Source organism: Monopterus albus, unplaced genomic scaffold (genome assembly GCF_001952655.1).
Source record: "Monopterus albus unplaced genomic scaffold, M_albus_1.0 scaffold54.1, whole genome shotgun sequence".
In the NCBI taxonomy this organism is placed as follows: Eukaryota; Metazoa; Chordata; class Actinopteri; order Synbranchiformes; family Synbranchidae; genus Monopterus; species Monopterus albus.
The window spans coordinates 270,607-292,496 of record NW_018127934.1 but is presented as its reverse complement, the minus strand read 5'-3'; the positions used below and the strand labels follow the sequence as shown (position 1 = coordinate 292,496).

The 21,890-nt window shown below is 39.2% G+C and overlaps 2 protein-coding genes across 2 annotated transcripts; one reads left to right on the top strand and one right to left on the bottom strand.

Annotated features, from left to right (window-relative positions):
• Nucleotides 1-738: 738 nt before the first annotated feature.
• On the top strand, nucleotides 739-15,054 carry mtap (methylthioadenosine phosphorylase). The gene is made up of 8 exons (XM_020602047.1): nucleotides 739-903; nucleotides 3,062-3,148; nucleotides 3,300-3,358; nucleotides 3,613-3,780; nucleotides 8,614-8,716; nucleotides 9,935-10,174; nucleotides 12,425-12,547; nucleotides 14,290-15,054. Exons 1-8 carry the CDS (start codon nucleotides 880-882, stop codon nucleotides 14,326-14,328), a joined length of 843 nt encoding a protein of 280 aa, XP_020457703.1. The 5' UTR covers nucleotides 739-879; the 3' UTR covers nucleotides 14,329-15,054.
• On the bottom strand, nucleotides 14,919-18,374 carry cdkn2a/b (cyclin-dependent kinase inhibitor 2A/B (p15, inhibits CDK4)). The gene is made up of 2 exons (XM_020602048.1): nucleotides 17,982-18,374; nucleotides 14,919-16,815 (listed from the first exon to the last, which is right to left on the bottom strand). Exons 1-2 carry the CDS (start codon nucleotides 18,102-18,104, stop codon nucleotides 16,543-16,545), a joined length of 396 nt encoding a protein of 131 aa, XP_020457704.1. The 5' UTR covers nucleotides 18,105-18,374; the 3' UTR covers nucleotides 14,919-16,542.
• Nucleotides 18,375-21,890: the final 3,516 nt, after the last annotated feature.

The following is a 21,890-nucleotide window of genomic DNA, read 5'->3' as shown; positions in this document are numbered from 1 at the left end:
CAAGCTGTAATTCTGAAATAAGAAACATGCCACTGTATACAATTGCCAGCAAACTCCATTTTTCAACAGTTATTGAATTATAAGAATATTTTAATTATATTTTTTAACTTGTAGGTCAGAAGAAAACGTTAATAGACTCCACAGAGTACATACATACTGTAGTAATGTAGCAATACTGAGTTCGTGTCATCGTCATGCTTTTATTTTGAAAGCACACATTTATAATTATATAAAATAAGCATAGTTATACTGTATAGTGTCAAAAGAACATTCACCCCCTTCCTATGTTAAAGCTTCAATCTTTTAGAGCAAATGTGCAAAACAAGTTGGAGCTAAGACATGAAAGAAGGAAGTAAATGAAAGCTTTATATTACATTGTATACAAACAAAGCAAACTCCAGTTTCCTGTCAGATTCTTGTATGTCTTCATACAGATTAACGGATGTGACTAGAGTTTAGAGAGAACCTTTCTGGTAATTCTGCTGATCTGCAGTACAGATTTGCGAAGTGTTGGACTGAATGTCTTCTTCCCGGTAGGAAGATTGCCAGCAAACTCCATTTTTCAACTGTTATTGAATTATAAGAATATTTTAATTATATTTTTAACTTGTAGGTCAGAAGAAAACGTTAATAGACTCGATAGAGTATATACATACTGTAGTAGTGTAGCAATATTGAGTTCGTGTCATCGCAATGCTTTTATTTTGAAAGCACACAAACAGGAAGGGAAATGTGGTTTGCTAGTCAAAGAAAGAAGAAGAAGAAGAAAAAAGGTGTAATGTCAGTAAAGCTAACTGGTGATACACATTAGTGACGATAAAGTGTCTTCCTCGGAGCTTGGTGAAATTCTTTTACTTTTACAGCCAAGAAAGCGTCGTCATGGCTTCCACGGTGCCCATTAAGGTATAACCTGACATTTTATGTCACATTCCAAGTCTTATAAAAAAAAGGAAATAATTGACATATAGCTAAGCTAGGTAATTCATACCACATGGTAGCTTATCTAACATAGTTTTGACAGGACATGAAAGCACGGGAAGACACTCTTAGTTGTTAGCACCATTTTTCATCGAAGTTGCACTTAACGTAGTTTTTAATAAACCACCATGGCTACATATGACAAGCTAACATTTCCATGCTAACTGCAAGTTTTCTGTGTAAGTGTGGCACTGTTAAAGAAGCTAAACCTGCATCATGTCCGGTGCAGATGCTGTGCCACATGCTCACTCTGCTGCTTTCATCCACTGCACCATAATTGCTGTCAGCGGCGTGTTGACAGTTGTGGAAGAAGGAACGGTAGCCGTTTCAAATCCTCACCATAAATAATAGTAGTAATGCCATGCTGAATACTTTAACTAACAGCTTCATAAATAACTGCTATAATTGTGTATTGTCAGCAAAATGTATTTTGCTAAAATTGAAAGTACTGTGGCGACCCTGACCGGCCCCTGGGGGGCGGGGGCGGGGGGGGGACAGGGACAGGACAGGAACAGGTGCGGGAGGGTATAAGAGGAATGACAGGTGGGTGTGTGGTTTTAGGTTCTGTTGGCGGGCGATGGTAAAGTTCGGGAAGAGACCTATAATGTTCTGTTTTGTTACTTTTTCCAGTGAGCACACAGTGCTGCGTTTTACAACCCTTTTCTTTCTTGTACGCCTGAATAAAGCCAAGAAAAGACAGAGAAGGTGTTCTCCTCATTGTCAGTCTAGGTGCCAGCACACAGCTGGATAGTAGTTGCACAGTTAGGTTAGGATCGGACCAGCTCTCCTCAACCCAGCCAGCGGTCGTCACAGTACTTATACAGACAAACTAGGCTTTATTAGTTATATTGTTATACTCAGTTGCCAATTTATTAGTTACATTTAGCTAGCGAAAACTCATACAGTCTAAATATAACTGTCCAGCAGTAAAAACAGTGGTGGAAGAAATGCTACGATTCTTTATTTGAGTAAAAGTAGCAGTACCACATATAAAAATACTCTCTAAAAGTCCTGCCTTTAAAATGCTTCTAACGTACAAAAGGAAGGAATGCATCAAAATGTACAGAAACTACCAAAGTTACCCATTATGCAAAATGCACATTTCACATATAAATACACACACACACATACATATATATATATATATGTATATATATGTGTGTGTGTGTGTGTGTGTGTGTGTTGCCGTTTCCCATTTTTTGGTGATGCAGTTGGCAGCCTTGGGTTTGTACCGCAGACGAATTCCTTGTGTGTATAATCAAATAAAGTGATTATATTATTATATTTGATTATAATTATTGATGCATTATTGTGCTCATCACGTATCACTTTAATGTTGCAGCTACTTGTAGTGTGAGAAGATTTCTGCAGACCCCTCATATCCTGGGCATAGTTTAAACTCCTCACTTCTGGACAGCACTACAGAACACTGTACGCCAAAACAGCCAGATACAAGGACAGTTTCTTTTCCTGTGCCATCATTCTGATGAACTGTTAATCCATGTTTTATCTGTATAACAAGATACAGCAAACACTGTATAGCAGTAACTAAATATAATCATTGAACACCAATATTTGCTTGTAAATTTTAGTGAAGTCAAGGTATGAAGTAGCAGAAAATGAGAATTCTCAAGTAAAATACAGATACCACAAAATTGTATTTAAGTAAACACTTGAGTAAAAGTACTTAGTTACTTTTAACCACTAAATAAATAAAAAAAAGAATCAAGAAAAGCATACTGGCATTGAAAATAATTGTTAGGTGAGCTTTACAGTATTTACCTTTGAAATGTAGTGATGTTTGTGGTGCAGAAGTCGAATAAATATAGTCTATTTACCTTTTAGTATTGAAAGTTTACCCTTAGAGGGAATTAACAGTATCAAATTTTGTCAATGGAGCACTATATTTTTTGCATTTTTTTTATCCTTGCCCTAATTTTCCTTTATGCATGTAAAACAAATTAAAGCTTTCTGCATGTTTTTTCTTATTTAGTTTTTGTTATTTATTAGATTTTTGTGTTTGTGTCAGAAATTAGTTCTAATGTAGTTGAATGTTGATGACTTGCTCAAACTTTTTGTCTAGATTGGAATAATTGGTGGTTCAGGCCTTGATGATCCAGATATCCTGGAGGGAAGGACTGAGCATTATGTTGACACACCATATGGAAAGGTTAGTTATGTTTTATGAATTTGTGGTCCAAATATGTTTTCTTGTCAAAGTAGGCTATTGTAAACTACTGACATTTTGCCTTAATTTACTTGTGAAGTTATTCCTTACAGTGCTTTTATGTATAATTTGTTATTCTGTTGTTCTGAACCAGCCTTCTGATGCTCTGATATTGGGGAAGATCAAAAATGTGGAATGTGTGCTCCTTGCAAGGTAAGAAAGAATTTTGTTTACTCAGCTTTAAAACATGAATTATGAAAGTGTGTTGTATTTGCACCATCTAGTGGAAGAACCTTGGACCTGTTGAATACACTGGGCAATATGCGTTGTCTGTATTGTTTTATGTTTCACTCATTTACTTATGAGGTTCATGTTAAATCCTTTTGTACATTTTCACATTTCTGACCCTCTTGTACAAATTCATATCAACAATATATACCTTTAATACTGATGTTTCCCATTCTTAGGCATGGAAGGCAACACACTATAATGCCATCCAATGTCAACTTCCAGGCCAACATCTGGGCACTGAGAGAAGCGGGCTGTACACATGTGCTTGCTACCACGGCTTGTGGCTCTCTCCGAGAGGAGATTCAGCCAGGAGATATTGTCATCATAGATCAGTTCATTGACAGGTGAGCGCGGCATAACTACAGCAACAGGCAAATAAGCTGGCCAAAAGGAATAAAAGTAGAAATGGGAAAGAACATGTTAGGAAATGAAGCATTTTCATGGATTTAAAGTGTTTGCTTATTTTTCAAAAATATGTTTTCAGAAAGTCAGAAATGCATTCACATCTTTTATTATTGACTTTTTTACCTTTTGTTACCTGGTAGAATATGAAATGAGGTTAATTGGGGGTTGGGGGGGACGATTATTAGTTACAGAATGTGGGCAAAGCAAACCCTCCCAGTTCGAATATGCAAAGAGGTTTTCACAGACAGTCCATTCACTTCTTGTCAAGGATACAGTGTAAGACACCTAAATCATATGACTGATATTCTCATCATCAGTAAAATACAGAATTCATTCTATAATGTAATGTACCTCACAGCATAGCCTTAAGTGCATTGCAGCGTAATTAAACAGACCTGTTAGAGATTAAATCTAGTGAACAGGTTTTCAGAGTTTATTTATGTGAGTAAAACTACATTGTTTGCTGATGTATTTTAAAAGAAATTTAGACTGGTTTTGTTAACTGTCTTAATGTGTTCTTTTTTTAGGTATTTTGAGCCACTGTTGAAGACTGTTGGTTGTTATCCTGTAATGATTATACAGGAGGTCCTCTGTAACAATTCAAGCTTCTTCCCACACATCTCACTGACAGGATTCATGTTACTGTATGACAAGAGTGTCCAGATAGCTGAGTGAGAAAGGGCAAAGAACTTGACTCGCCTTGTCAAAGGCATTATTTGTTTACTATCCTGTTCAGTGTGAAGAATTAGTATCCTCCGCTGGATGGTTTGTTAGGCTCTCGTGTGTCACAGTTTGCTTACTGGTTTGGTGAGAATTAAAAATGTACTCACACTGACATTCAGCCTACGGAAATGGTTAACACCAGCGTGAGCACAGCTTGTTACGTTTTTAGTCATTCAGTTTTGAGAATTAATAGGAGTTTTGACTGTATTGGTGCTGCTATGGTCTATTTAGTTAAAGAAACAATAAATGTTTCTGTATAAAATGAGAATGTGACATTTTGAAAGGGACTGTTCCTAGTGATTATCACCTGAGTCTGCAGGTCTCCTAAAGGGACTGTTCCTAGTGATTATCACCCGAGTCTGCAGGTCTCCTAAGCTTTATGAAGCTTTATAGCAAATTTCAGATCAAGGTCTTGCTGTCCAGCCTGCGATTGGAATGTTTGTTTCACTCTGACTAATATCAGATCAAGGTCTTGCTGTCCAGCCTGTGATCGGAGTGTTTTGTTTCACTCTGACTGATCTAATAGCATCACTTTTGGCTGCAAGCAGCTTTTTTCAGTGGGGAAAACCCCAGCAAAACCTCTGTACACCACTCATTCGGCACTAAACGGCAGACATCAAATGTTAGCAACTGGCTGAAAAGGTGAATATAAGAGCAGGGTTTAGCAGCTAAAGAGTGTGATATTTGCCTTGCAGGTTGGTAGAGACCAGCAGCCAGAACTATGAAAGTGAATATTCAAAAATGACTCATTATATTGTTGCTCTGAAACTGCTGGATGTGTAAATAAGCAACAAGGTCACTAACTGTTTTAAAGGTCATGTGTTTACAACTCGTTTCTGTTGCCCTCAAGTGGCCAAAGAAATTCTGCTATTGCAGGTTCAAATAAATACAGGGTTGACGAGAAATTCACTTGGTGGACTAATTGTGTTTATTTAGATATTTACTAAATAGACATTTTGTTGTCCATGTTCTCAGTCACAATAAAATCTTAAAGTAACAGCTTTCTAGTGATCACAGCAGTTATTCTGTCTCAGTGGGACAGATTGCAGTAGGTGATTATGAGTTCTTCTTTAAGAGTTAGACACATTTGCTGGTGAACCTGAGAATATCTTTGTTTCATTGCCATGGGAGAGCATTTTTCTCAACAGTATCTGACCTCAAGGTATACATTCTTATGTGTAGCATTCAAGGAGCATGACCCTATGGCATTGTTGTGCTCTCTCAGTTGACTGACTGCACAAATTCCACTCAGTCACTCAATATATGCAGTGAGAGGTGCTGTTTATCTGGTGAACCACATTCCCCTGTACACATAAACATCTTTATCATGTTGCCTGTTGCTTGGAATCAGTAAAGCCATGAATAGACCAACTCCCACTATCAAGCACAGACAAGATCTGTTAATCAGAAATGAGGAAGTTGCTTGTTCGAACTTGCTCAGACTTGTCCTACAGCATGTGACAACTTGTTTCTGCCTTCCTCACTTTATTAATGCCACAATTATGTCTCCACCTCAGCTTACTGGTTTTCTGGGGCTTCTCCAAAGCAAGAATCTAGTTGATAACATCAGCTACTGCTGGTGTCTTTGTTAAATTTTAAGCGTTGTTTCACCCCAGGGGTTTTAACCGTTTTCTACGGAGGTTCCAAATCATTGTAGTTTGACCCTTGATTTAGATTTTCATGTTTTCATTTTCACTTTGTCCTATTGTTGCTATTGACATGTAATTTAAATTGGTGAATCCTCCTCACACTGGCCAAGTACATTTCAGCATTGGCATTTTGTTGATCTGTTTTTTTATGTAACAGTAAATAAAACTGTATAATGCTTATTAAAAAAAACCTTAGCTATAGCCCTGGACTTGTTGGTAGACACTAAACTGAAACCGCCTCACCTAGCAAAGTACCTATACTTAAATATTATTGTGATTTGATTTTAGTGTCATAAACAACGTAACACCTGTCATGACATAACTGCATGTTGTAAGTTTTTACAAGCTGTAGTAGAACACTACAACCAGTGATAACAATATCATTGGTAATAAAATCTGAATAGCTGTGATTTCCCAAAGCTTGTAGATTAGCTGTATATGAGATGTGATTCAATGGAAGTGTGGTGGACATGGATATTTGAGGATGTGCAGTGTATATCTAAAATGTAGTTGTTCATATACCACATCCTTTTTACATTTAAGGACTAATTTAAATAATTGAGTTATAGGCTGTGAGAGGCATTCTTTGTAACCGTGATCCTGAAATGACGTTGCTAATGAAATGCACCGAGTCAGGGCATCAAGTGCCATGTGCGGGGGACTATGTCGACTATTGAGGGGTCCCGCTTTTCTTCAAGGGCAGAGAGCCTGATGCTTCGCCAGCGGTGTGCTGACGTTGTCAATATGAGCACAGTGCCAGAGGTGGTCCTTGTCAAAGAGGCTGTTTTGTGCCATGGCAGTGTTTGCTTGTGCTATGCCAGCATTACCATGGCAACAGACTACGACTTTTGGATTGAACATGAGGAGGCGCTGAGTGCCAGGGTGGAGGTCCTAATATCCGGTTTTCTCACTTTGATGTTTCTAGAGCCCTTGTTCTGTTTTGTGTGAATCAGTGTTGGCCATGAGTGATAAACTTTCGGATTCACTTTGGGTGACATCACGTCCTGATCTCTGTGTCATTGTACCACGAGCGCTCCTTAACTGCATCATTCTTCTAGTTGTCTTTAATTACCAGTTTAACTCGGTTGACAACTTTTAACCTTAAGCTTGTCCTGATCTCTGTGTCATTGTACCACGAGCGCTCCTTAACTGCATCATTCTTCTAGTTGTCTTTAATTACCAGTTTAACTCGGTTGACAACTTTTAACCTTAAGCTTGTGATCACTGGACAGTTTTTCAAATTGCCAGGCTTTCCAGATGGAGACAAGTCACCTGGCCCCAGAATGTCTGAATCACTTCCCACATCTTTATCTTTTGTTTCCTCTCTGTTTCCAGTGATTTTAATAGGTCAGATGCTGTGTGACTACTATTTCCCCATTTGGTAAAACAGCAATATCAAAATCTGTTTTATAGGCAGAATTAAAAATAGGGATGTCAGGCCAAGATAACTCTTTTTATGTCACAACAAGTATTATACTGAGCTTTTGTTTGTCACACACAGTACTGTTTGGTTTTTTTTGGTTTTTTTTTTAGCAGGGTGGAGCTGCAGCCATCTGAAAATATTTTAGCATTGACTTTAGTCTTCCAGTGCCAGGAGCAGGTGTAGAGAGAGGGTTGGGCATCAACTTAAAACATTGTCTTGTAGGAGGCATACATATTTTAGATGTCTGAGACAATGGCTTGTTATGGCTTGTTAGTCCTGGGAATAGAAGAAACCTAAGTTAGTCATGAGTCAGTGCTACTGAGAAATCGATCTTTTCTACTATCCCATCATGTAATGAGTATATATAATATTCCTCGATATAACCACGCATTCACAGAATTCACTAGTTACAAAAGAAGCCAAGAAGCTGCAGGGAAGCACAACATCCCTTGTGTTCTCTAGTTACTGGGCGAGTGTGTCAGTCTCTTGTGTATTCCTGGCCTGTCTTCATAAAGAGCTTTGGGGGAGACGGGGTGACTCTGTGCCTGATGGAACTTCACTGGAAACTAGACAAAGATAGAGACCAGGGTGCTGACTTCTCTCTTAATACTATTATCGTGCTAGATAGCTGTGAAAGGACTCTTCATAACATGTTAAACTCTGGTAAGCGTGTATAGTAGTGTTTCACTCAAACTGGCTGTGGTAGAAACATTTTTATTTTGCCATGTTACTCATCATTTAATCAGTATTCTGTGCTAACTGGTTTCTAGAATTGTTCATCATCTCAGTCGTTTTTTGTTGTTCATCTGGAACAAATAAAGTTGAATTTTAAAAAATGATCTGTTACTTCTACTGCACATTAGCATGAGTTTGTAATTTGCAAGACATACAGACTAAGTCATTATTTTACATGGACTGGGTTGATTGGCAACAGCTGAACCCAACAACGACATTTGTAATTTGCTTCTTGTTGCCAGGACTACAAAGAGAGTGCAGACACTGTATGATGGACATCGTACCAGTCTTCAAGGTGTGTGCCACATTCCCATGGCTGAGCCTTTCTGTAACCGAACCAGAGAGGTGAGTCCATGAATACCCGTACATATTTCATTCATCCCACTTCCTGTACTTCATGAGCCTTTGTACAATTATGTTATTCAGAATTTGACTTTCACATTTTTCTACTTACCTTAAATTTGCGTTGGATGTGATGTCACAGCTGCACTCTTACATTTATGGTTTTCATTGTGAATAATATATTTGTATGATGATATGTCAAAATATATTCTTCAATGATTGGCCTGACAGAGGGGTTGGGGGGGGGGGAGCAGCACAGTTCGCATAACCTATAGACTGAAACACTGAGTAAAATGTCTGACAGTTTAATCACATCTGATCAATAATGTTTACATACATAGAAAAAGTTGTGGCAACAGTATGGGTCATTGTTCAGTTGTGTGAGACAACATATATAATGAAACATTCATAATACTGAGACCTCATGTTCAGGATGTAGCTATAGTTTTTGTACTCTGAGTTCATGATTTGGATAAGTCTGTCTATAGCAAAGACTAGGACTAAGACTGGTCATTTTCTTTATTAATAGTTCTTTCAACAACCCCCATACAGAGAATAAAACCAACAATGAATTTCCTGTACTCACAGTTACTCCCAGTCTCCAATCTGGATTAACTTGTCTGTGCGTTAGACTTCTATTGTTATTCAGAAATGATTAAAGATGTAAGTGACACACACCGCTGTACTGGGTGACATGACGAGACGCACGTATTTATTATAACTGCTTCCTCAGAAGCTTCAAACAGCCATATGTTTTTACAGTGTTGGAAGTCAGCAAGAAGCAACTGTGCATGTGTAAGATCTTTGGGAAAGCACAAGGAGCTAGTGGACTGTACACAAGAATTCACACAGAGATCATTCATTAGTGTTTCTACCATAATATAGAAAATTATTTGGAAATGATTATTAATAAATTAAGTAAAACAGTACTAGCAGTGAGGTTGCAGTTGACCTGCAGTTTTAGTCTTCACTTTGTTTTGAAAACGGTGTATGTTAGTCAGAAAAAAACAAGTCCCCATAATAACTGCAGTACACTTAAGCAGCATACTGGTAAGCAGACACCACAAAGTAAGGCAGGAACTGGTTTGTTCCTACAAAACTACAGTCTAGAAGATGAGATGCAAAGCTGTGAAGATGAGATGCAAAGCTGTTCATGTGAACGCTTCCTCTTTCATTAGCTTTATTGAGATAGAAAGTTACTAACTCTCTCTCCTGGTTTAGGTTTTGGTGGAGGTGGCACAGAGTCTAGGCATCAAGTGCCATGTGCGAGGGACTATGTTGACTATTGAGGGGCCCCGTTTTTCTTCACGGGCAGAGAGCCTAATGTTTCGCCAGTGGGGTGCTGACGTCATCAATATGAGCACAGTGCCAGAGGTGGTCCTCGCCAAAGAGGCTGGCTTGTGCTATGCCAGTATTGCCATGGCAACAGACTACGACTGTTGGAAGGAACATGAGGAGGCGGTGAGTGCCAGGGTGGAGGTCCTAATATCTTTCGGATTCACTTTGGGTGACATCACGTCCTGCCTGATCTCTGTGTCATTGTACCACGAGCGCTCTTTAATTGCATCATTTTTCTAGTTGTCTTTAATTACCAGTTTAACTCGGTTGACAACTTTTTGCCTTAAGGTTATGATCACTGGACAGTTTTTCAAATTGCCAGGCTTTCCAGATGGAGACAAGTCACCTGGCCCCAGAATGTCTGAATCACTTCCCACATCTTTATCTTTTGTTTCCTCTCTGTCTTCAGTGATTCTAATAGGTCAGATGTTGTGTTAACTGACTACTATTTCCCCATTTGGTCAAAATCTGTTTTATAGGCAGAATTAAAAATAGAAATGCCATCCTCATGAGAAGGAGTCAGAAGGATGGTGACAAAAGGTGCTAAAATAATTGTGATGACTTAAAACAATTAGCACTTGCCAAACTGTTCTCCAAGGGCCCTGTTTATCCTGCTCCTTATAAGCCAGTTTATACAGCCTTGGTCAGGTCACTTCATACCAGTGATTCCCAAAGTAGCCTCTAGGAATCACAGAGGGTCTATGACACAACCACTGACATGGCAAAATAATTCCTTCAGATAGAATTTTGCTATGTCATTCCAGTGCACAGGTGTGGACCATCTTTTGGCAAGTTGTATAATTGAAACAGTTATGTGCTACCCTCCCATGACTGAGCAAGTAGAAGGTATGATATGACTGTCACGCAACACAAGGTAGATATTGTTAGATGTTTCCACAGTGAGCAGTGTCTCCTGTCAGCAGCAAACACAAGAGTGTTTGGGTACATGGGTTCCTCTTTACTTTTTTTGCTGCAGGGCAAGCTAGTTTTGATCACTTTAAAGCTATTTATTTTATAAATGATTGCATAGTGTTTGGGCCCACATTCAGTGTTGTTAAGAAAGCAACGTTTCTACACAGTATGTGTACATCTTTGTGGATATAGCAAACATTATTGTGTTTTTGCTAATAGTTATTTTACTTTTAAGGCAGTCCTCTCCAAAATTTTCATTTTCTGTCTTCCCCTTGGAGCTGATTGGTGGAGAAATCTTGGCTTGGAACACATGAGTATTTACAATCGCAGTGTTTCATTTACACTACTGTTTTGAGTGTACTGTAGTGTTAAACGGTCGCACATCACTGAAACTATATTAAGAATGACAGTATGTTTGTAGATCAGATATTGAATGTATCATTACGATGGGTTTTCCACAGGGGTGTTTGCCATTTGCACTCCATAAACACACCAGAGTATCTGTGGCTTCTTTAAGGCTTCCGAGTGACCTATTCTCTGTCAGATACTCTGGATAACACTGTTGATATACTGCGTGTGGGCGAGTTTTGGCTTATCTGTCACTGATCCAGCCCCACTCACACTCCACTTCCGAGTTCCTGCAGCTGACCTCTTCCCCCTCCTGTTGCAGAATGCTTGCCACATCCTTCCGCTCCCTTCTCTCCGCTCTCTCCCAGCCCACTACTACCTCCTGGCTCCCCCCTTCAGTCAGCTTGCTTGCCAGCCTCCGGTCGAAGCCCAGCCAGAGGAGGTTGAGTCATATTTAGTCATCTGCTTCAAAACCATAAGCCTAGTCATTGTGACATATAAACAAGGGAAGGGTTAATGAAGGTTTCAGGCGGTAAACATGAGCACAGGATGGAAATGTTGTAACTTACTGTACTGAGCACTGTATGTTTGTCTGGCTGAGTAATTGTACTACTGATTTATTAGCTATTATCACATAATTGTATGACAGTGATGACTTTAACATATGCACTATTTACTGCCTTTTGTTCTGTTGTTTGCTGAAATTTCATTTAGGAAAATGTCTTAAAAATGTAAGTAGATATAATCAATTTTCAAAGGTTTGCTTTCAGTACATGGTGATTGTGAGCCACAGACGGGCTCAGGAATCTGAAAAGTATTGGCACATTGTTGGGTTTTGGTTTTTGTTAGAATATGAAAGTAATTGAGAGAAATACTGAATGTAGAATATGAAATTGTCTAGATGCATCGGTCACAGCAGAAGCCCTGATATCACAGTACTGTGTCTTCCTTCACATTGTGAATTGCTGCCAGAAGAGTCCTTTGAGATGTTTTTTGGATTCCACACAATGATACTCACAGTGCAAACATCCTCCTAATAGGGAAGGATGCACATCAAGATATTGTACTTTTCTTGGTAAATACAGGGCATGTGGTTTTCTTCATTTATTCTAGGTCTGTGTTGACAACGTATTGAAGACGATGAAGGAGAACGCCAACAAAGCCAGCACTATCCTGCTAACTGCAATACCCCGGATTAGTGAGATGGACTGGGCTCAGACAGTGAACACGCTGAAGGTAAATTGTCAAGTTGATGATGACTCATTTCCATCCAAAGCATCTGAAACATGACCAGTTTCAAAACATTACCAGATTATTAAAGTGGTTATTACCATGAGATCTAAGTGCCAGACTGTAATTAAGGGCTCAGTTGTGTTACAAGTACTTGAAAACAATAATTTAAGCTTGACACTAAAGCAGCCTGCAAAAGGGGTCTGCAGAGACTTTCTGCACAAACTAATGTAGACAAGACTGATTTTATTCTATAAGTCTTTTATCAAGTCTGTTATCCTTCTGTACAATCTGTTGGTATGAAAAACTTTACTTTGAAAAGCAAAAGTCATTTGTCTCAGATGGTTAAAGCAGCCAGCAAAATAAAGTCCCTTTCCCACTGCACAAAAAAACCTATGTAAACTCGCCACACCTCGGCTTATGTCGGTAGTAGGAATGCATCTACTAGGGCAGGTGACCCGGGAAAATGACTCAGCAATTGACATAGGTTGTTATCCCCTTTGCCTCGGCTTGGAAACAATGGCAAAGCCAAACTTGGCTAAACACGTGAACGTACGCAGTGATGCACACGTAGTCCACACTTTAGCAGTTGTTAACGAGGTAACAAAGTCCTGTTTCCTCCGTTGATAATTTTTGCGATTCTTTGCCACGTCAGACATAAGTTTCATCCGTCTTCATTCAATCAGTGCTCTAACATGGCTCAGTCTACACCGAGTTTCTATGCTTTGAAAGGTAAAAATAAATGCAAAGAAATAACGCTGATTGTCTCACTAGCTTCTGTGCTGCTTTGTTTACAACTCTGGTTAACAGCACAGGTATGTGAAATCGCCAATGTGATGACATCAAGTATGATGTACCAGAGGGGAATCGAGCTCCTCTGCTGGGTAGCTGAGCCGGGTCAGTCGGCAGTGGGAATGCTAAAGTCCGGTTTGGCCGGGTATAAAACAAAAAAACCAAAACAATTAAACACGGTACTTTTGCTGGGAAAGCGGTATAATTGGCATTAAGCAGCTTCTTCTGATGGGATTTTGTGACAGACAAGTTTTAAGAAAAGCCCAGTCAATCTTGTCTAGCTTTGACCGTCATTTAGTGAAGGAATTTATTCTCTTACCCTGTAGACAGAGTGGGTGGTGAGTTTACATAGGTAAGAGAATATCGGCGCCCCTGGGTAAAATGTAACAAATACAGATGCACTTAACAAGCCCTGACTGCTCAGCAGCACTTTATTGGATACTTTTAATGAACATTTACATTCTGTGTATACTGTTATTGTGGTATATGTGGTAGTAAATATATTAGATATGCAGTCAAACATGCATCTATTGCTTACACATTTCAAAATGCTCAAAAGTATGACATCACAACAAAGTGTTTTTACACTGGGTGGATCCTTTGCATCCACTTGTAACAATATTTTGGAACATGCTTGAAGTACTTTGAGGTTACACCGAGGTAAATAAATTTCTTTTGCAGTTTATCCTTGTGTTTGGGGAACACATTGGGAAAAAGTGTAGCATTAAACTGTCTAAGTTTTGAATTTATTGTATTTGAACTGTGGTACATTAATGATGACAGGCACAAATTCAGATTTTAAAATTGTACCTTTTATTTTTCTCCTCAGACTTTTAAAGCAATTAACCCTGAAACGAACTCTAACACACTTTCACATAATCTAAATGCAGTTATTGTTGCTGTATATCTTGAAACATATTTGGGGGAAAAAAACTGTTTTGCTCCTTCTGTTACAGTCAATGGCTCAGTCTTCAGTAATGTTACCAAAACACTAAGCCTGTTGAAAAAGAAAAGGAGGCGGACCCCAGGCACCATCTGCACCCACACGGACACCAGACTGAACTATGGCTGTGAATTTGTCATCAGTGAATCACAAGAAAGTGCCTCGTATAAATAATGTGTCGTCTACAGCTCGACGTTTCAGTGTGTCTCGACTGAATACAGTAAAAAGGCTTTGCAAGTGTAGCACATAAATATTTTGTTACTGCCTTAATCACAGCTCAGTTTAGTCTGACGTCTTGAACATAGTCATTACTCCAACTTTTAGATTTTGCATACATGTTAGTCAGTATTTTGAATGTTTCCATCTTTGCTTGTGGGGGAAATATTTTTATATTTTGTGGAATAAGTTCATTTTTATTAACTCTTCTAGACTGAAAATGCAACATTTCATTTATATATAGGACTGTAATTCCATTGTGCATGCAAACTTTTCCAGTTATAAAATCAACTCACTGACAGTATTTGTAGCTGTATTAGAGTCTGACAGCATTTATTGACATTTAACAGCTGAAAGGTAGTTTTCAGTTTTAATGCTTGATATAGGTTATCTCATGAAGTGTTTTTGTACAAGTGCTTGTTGTTCTGATACCACTAATATTACATGTCCTTCCTCTTTTCTTGTCTGCATCTGACCATCTCACGGCCCATTATCTAAAAGTCTCCTTGTATTTCCTCTTGTTCTGTCTCAACAATATGATAAAATGACTTGGTAAAGATTAGAGTTGACTATTCAGAGGTTTGTCTTCAGTGTTGATACCAAATATACTGAATTAATGATTAACTATCTGATTTGCAGTTAAGATTCAGCATGTGCAGAACTTCCAGGGCTCGAGTCTGCGCAAAAACGGCAGTTGTGCTATAAAGGATAAGAACGTCCTTATTTTTTCATTAAAAATAAGGATTAACAGTGATACAGTACATTTAAATCTCCCTGTAGAGTTCAGGTACAAACCTGTTCAAGTGTGAATATTTGTTGCAAAGAAATGTTGGCATTGATTTCGTTTTATAAATCTAAAACCGGCTTGATTTATATGATTGTCTCATTGTAGTGGGACCAAAACTCCACTGGAGAAGAGGCCAAACAAAAGCCTTATGCCTTTCATGTGCTGGGGGATTTACCGTCCAATCCCGAGTTCATAAAGCCAGAACAGCAGCTGGACTCTGTTGGTGTTGAACTGGACCGTAGTTCATGAATGAGGCCTCCTATAATTTTTCTCTATAGTTCACTTTCTTACAACTGCAAAGCATCGACGCATTTCGTGTCACCTGCTAATTTTAATCACATCCTATATGCAAATGACTTCCTTTGCAAAAGTTGTACAGAGTTATGTTGCACAAACATCCAGTATGATTTCTGTACCTCTGTAATAATGCTCTAAGCACATTTTAGTCTAGTGTGAATGCAAAATGTAAAAAAAGCTTATCGCCGAAAATAACCAAATGATTGCATCAGCCTTTTATCTTATTGGCGTGTTTGACAATGAAGTCATTTCGGTTCAGTTAGACTGTGATCATGAGCCAGGAGCCTAATATTTGGTCTGTGTAAATATTCTTAAAGACCCGTTTAGCAAAAGCAAATGAAAGAAATTAAAACGACCATGTTATCCGTTAAAATCCTGGCCCCGCATCTTGAAACGCAACGTTAAAAAATGTTCGTTTCTTTTTTTAAAAACCGATTCAGTTTCTTGTCCAGTACCGAGCAGTAAGTGAAGCTGTAGCTAGACTTCTTATGCCTCATCTGTTTTATGAAGTGACATTTTATTAAAGTGCATAATAAATCTAAATAGGCTTTTAAGTTTGTACAAACAGGACAAGTATATTCTAATGTTCAAATGTACAAAAATATTTTCAATGGCTTTTGAATAATTTGGTTAAATACGTGACATGGAAAAATATTCAAACCTTGGCTTCGCGATAAAAAGGACCAATAACCCTACTTTAAAAATACAGTTATGTACAATAAAAGTCTACACTAGGCCATTGACAAACTTGATTTGCTTATAAACCTATCGGAATATTTCAACGATGCTCCAAAATGTCGCTGTAAACTTGTGTCAAGTTTAACATCAGTTCGTCATAATTTCGTTACAAATAAAAAATATATACGGATTCAGAAAAAGCAGACAACTGAATTAAAACAGCTTACATGGTATAAGAGAACATCCAGTGTGTGTGTGGAGGGCTGCAGGCCCCGCAGGCCTCCTGTCTCAGAGCCCCGAGTTCCCAGACAAAACACACTCCAGGTAAGCAACTACATCTGTAAGGCCGCTCTTTCTGGCCAAATCGATAGGCTGACAGTTTGCCTTGTCCTTGGCCCGTGGGTCTGCCTTATAGTTCACCAACAGCCGCACAGTGTCCAGAAAGCCCGCCCTGGCCGCGTCGTGCAGCGGAGTGGCCCCGGTGCGTCTGTCCGCGACGTTGGGATCCGCTCCGTGCCGCAGTAACACCTCAGCCACCGGGGTGCTCCCCATCATCATGACCTTCAGGGGAGTAGAAGTTAGCGTTACTGAGCTTGATCAAGCTATGTCCATAAAAATAGTCTATAAAAGATCAATTCATCGGAGAGCCTCACAAATATGAGCATGAAGGACTGGGCTACAACATGGATGGTTTGGCCTCCAATTTATGAATTGGTCTATAACCCGTTATTATTTTTCTCCTTGTGTCCCGGACAGGCTTCTACCGACGGCTGTTTGCGGAAAATGTGGAAATGTGCACTGAGACAGTGAACCGAAGGACTTTTAGCGACTTAATGACGTTCAGGACAAGGTAAGGTGAGGTAAGATTGTCTAACATGAACACATATACTATTATTTTGAGTGGAAATGGCAAAGCGACAGTCTGCAAACAGCAGCCTACTATTTAACGCACCAAAACAAAAGGCAACGAAAACGACATCCAGGATCATATGACTTGCGCAGCAAGCATTTAAAAAATGTAGTTTCGTTTTCTTTAATCTCACAAGGTAATTACAGGCTATAGCATTAAAATGATAAAAGGAAGTGAGAGTAGTGTTTTTCGTTATGATTAAGGGACTTTATGTACGACTTAGAAGTACGTCAGTCTTTTCCATTCATAGAAATATTTCAGGTTCAAGATTATGTACATTATGTTGTTGTTTATTTGTTGGTAGAGACCGATGGTTGAGGCTATGTTTGTGTTAACTGAGGAACGAGTTAAGTTTTATTAGGCTATAGCAACAAAATGTTATACTTTAGATGAAACTATAATAACCAACTAGACTGTTATGCACCCGTAGTTACATAATTTAGCCAAAATATAGTTTGATTTTTAAAAACGCAATGCGATAATTAAGCTAATGGCTGTCGTTACTCGTCCAGCCATCTAAAGGCTCCATTAAAACTTATAATTTAGCTTCAAGTTATGATGAGAAGTTCTATTACATTAACTCTGAAGCAACAACCGAGTCTCACTCTGGATATTGTTCAGTGACAATAAGCCGCACAAAGACGAAGCGCGTCGCCTTTTCAGTTCTGAATAAATGTCTTAAATGACCAGGTAGAAAGTTCCTCCCCTGTGGGTAGCACTAGGCTGTTTATCTGAGGTTAGTACTCTTAACCCATGTATTTACGAGTGAAAACCAGCTTTTATTACTAATCGATAAAGCTCGTCTGGCGACACTGACCTGCACAGCGCTACGTCCAAATCGGTTCACGCCGTTAACCTGAGCTCCCGCCTGGAGCAGACGCGACACCTCCGCTGTGTGTCCCTGCGCTGCGGCGCTTGTCAGCTCATCCTCGAGAGTCATTGTCAGCCACGGAAAACGAAGCAACAGTCTAACCAACGTGACAGACTGTTTTGACAGGTAGCCCGGTGTTGATGTCTACTTGAGGAAAAGGCACGGCTCAAAAACACGCCTGGAATAATCACGGTTTGGCGTTGATATGAGCGCTTGGTCTTCAACTGTCCCCGGCTTGTCAGTTCGCCCGGGCCCCGGGTTGACGGAGTCCGATAAGTGAGCCGTGCATCGCCCGTCCAGCGGTCGGTGTCTGTCCAGACTTGCCTCTGTGTTTGAATGGGCGACGTCATCGGCTGTTACTGCTGCAGTGGCGCATCTTGCGCATGCGCGCCCTGCAACTGACGGCCGGCAGAACAACCACCTATTTTGTTTAATCTGTTGCTCCAGATTTAGCCTTTAGAATATGTGAGTTAATGGAAAAGCAAAAGATATAATATCCTAACAACATAACTGTCTTGACTATTTCATTTTTCCTGTTTTATAAGTCCATCATGTTTCATTTCAGTGGTAATTATTGCACTTTTTACTTGATAAGGTAGATATTCAAAATATAATCAACAAATTATGGTGGTGGTGGTTAACAAGCTTAGCCACCCAGCAGTTACAATTATGTCTACCATTACCAGCTGCTACAGTGTTACAGGCTACACTCATAAAGCAGGACTGAAAAAAAGTGAAAATGTCCTGTTTTTGTTGAAAGCGTTATATATAAAAAGCTGTTTATTCAGCTGTGTGATTTAGATGTTGTTTCTGGTGCGGTTGGTGTATTGTCTTATTCTGTATTTCTATTATATTCCACTCCATTTATATCAATAAGACAAATTAAGCTAAATAACTGAAGATCTCTTTATCATCCACTACAGTTCAAAAGCAGCACAAAGTGCAGTCTGTTGTATTAGATTGCTCCTGAGCATTTGATTATTTCACATTATGTTCATTAAAATGTGACAATTCCTCAATTGTAATGAAATAGATATTCAGACTGACAATTTTTCACTAAACTGGAATCCAGCATGACCACGGTCCTTAAAGTGCTCATATTGAAATAGATATTCAGACTGACAATTTTCCACTAAACTGGAATCAAGCATGACCACGGCCCTTAAAGTGCTCATATAAAAAACAGTCTATTGCTTCAAGGCAACCTAATACACCTTATCACCTGAAGAAGATCATGTGATATGGTGAGATTGTTTTGTTTTGTCAACTGTTACTGATTTGTTTGTAAAGTTGATGAAGTGTAACAGCTGTAAGGGGATCAGCAGACCTATTAATTATTTACTTTCATTGCAGAAGGACAGGATAATATGACAGCATGGTATTATATAGGTGTAAATGGGTGAACAATGCAAACAGGAGGAGAGACCCTTAAAGCTCTACCTCAGCTGAATTAATTTGCTGTGGGGCCCAGGGGCAAGATTTGGCTTCTGGGCCCCTATTACACAGTGTTCAGACTGTAAACAGCAGAGCCTTACCTAACAGTAAGTGAACAACATGCAAAACAAAACTCACCCAAAAAAAAAAACAAATGAAAAAATGGAAGAGTCTGCATTGATGAGGGCACACTTTGTTCTCCCAGGTACTGGGAGCAGCATGTTGACTTGAAATAATGTAGTTGCAGCTCTGGTAGACATACTGTACATAGTCCACTAGTCAACGGTATTGTGGTGGCGTGTGTCATTAATCTTAATTCTCAGTTTATTTGTGTATATGTGAGCAGACTTGTGTGGAATGTGTGCTCCTCTCACAGGTCTGCAGCTTGTAGAGATGGAGGCTGGTTGAGTGTGGGTGGAGGTGTGCCGGTCTGGAAGTCCCCCGTGTGTGTGTGGGTGTTTGTATTTGTGTATCTGTGTGAGAAAAAATGGCACTGTGGATGACTACAGACATTTAAAGTATGGAAGAGTAATGAGGTCACAGTTTCACACAGTAAAAAAAAAAAAAAGATACTTACTAGAAGCAATTAAAGCTTTCAGTAACAACCAAGGCCATCATCAAACATGTCTTGGTGGTTTGTCTTTGTTGGGCCTGACTTCATGACATCAGTGCATTTGGAACGTTCTTTTGGTCAGGAAAGCTGCAGTGAACCGCAGTGCACTCAGTTTTGTTGTAGTGTATACTTGAAGCATTCATCTATTTTGTTATCCGTTATCCATGTCACATACACCTTTCATGTAGTTGTAGTAAATGGACTTGTACTTATTTAGGTTTTCTACACACAATATTTATGGTCGTTCACCTCAATGGCAGCGAAGCCATATAGTCATTCATTCACTGGCACACCAGTGGCGATGGCCACTGGGAGCATCTTGGGATTGCCTTGCCCAAGGAGTATACTTATACTTACATACTTATACTTACTTAAACTTTTATAGCTCTTTTCTATGCAATGAAGCACACTCAAAGCTCTTTCTTACTGTTTGCCCATTCATCCTTTCACCCTTCCCAACACACCCACGCCCCGGTAGAACAGCCACAGGGGTTCATTGTCTTGCTCAAGGAAACTTTGACATGTGATCTGGAGAAGCTGGGAAGTGAGCTGACCTACTCTACCTCCCGATCCACAGCTCATTTACATTATCCAATGTCTGCTCTTAGAGAGTGTGTGTGTCCAAAATGTCTTCATGCTTAGCTGAGAAGCAGCCTGACTGAAATATGTGAGAGAAAGAAAAATCATAAATACAGTAACTGCAAGTACAGTCCATGCTTTCATGATGCTTAGTTGTTTTTTTTTTTTGCTTGCCTCTTGTTTTGTGATAGAGATTATTTTTTAGTCAGAAAATCCTCTTCCTTTATTCAGCAGCTTAGTTTGAAGTAAAGTGTGTTCATCATTGTCAAATTGTGTTTCTCACAGAACCTCCTCGCAGTCACATCCGTCAGTTTAGCTGCCTGGTGCTGTGTGTTTGATGTTACGGCATGTTGCTTTGAAGAATAAAAGGATACAGCTTTTATCCTGATTTGGTAGTTTACCTTTTATGTTGTATTTCTTGTCATTCACACTTACACAAAAATCGTGCTTTGCGTACTAGCGCTGCGCTGCCACCCAAACCACTATCCTCAACAGCCAAGAAGGGGAATGCCTATGCTGTGATTCCCGGCGAATGAAATCACCTTCTGCTGACTGTTCATTTGAAATCCCCCTCGTGCTACTCGTTTTAAATGCCTTTATTGTCTGCTCTTTTTGTTTGCTTATAGCAGACAGTTCTGATGAGTCTTGACATAAATCTAGTTTAAAATATTTGATCTGCAGGGACAGGACCTGGTCAGCTCTCTGGTAAGATGTGGGATTTGTATTTTCTAGTTTTGATTACTCATGCTCTGTCATTTCTACATCAGAGAGAGAGGTTTTTAGTAGTAAAAGTCAAATATTGCTGTATACATTGAAATGTTATATTTCTTTAGCCTCTTCGGTTCACCCTTGTGTTAACAAATTTAACAAAACAACTAGAAGCATTCTTATAATTGTCATACTTCACCTTGTTTTTGCCTCAGCATGGACGTTTTCTATCGGTCATATAGAAACACACTTCTATTGATAGCCACTTATTGCTGGTAAGCAGTTCTCCACAGTATGTGATATTTCACCATGCTGTGGTGAATAGTGGCTCTGCCCTCTGTACATACTGACATGTATACACATTGTTCTATTTTGAGTTGCACTTGCCTGGTGTCATTAGTCAGAATTAAATTGATTAATACAAACTAGTTTTAGACCTGCAGTATATCTGTGGTCTTTATGTCAGCTGAAGGCTAAATTACACAACTTTCCAAAGAAGTTCCTCTTTGTGGTCCAGCTGG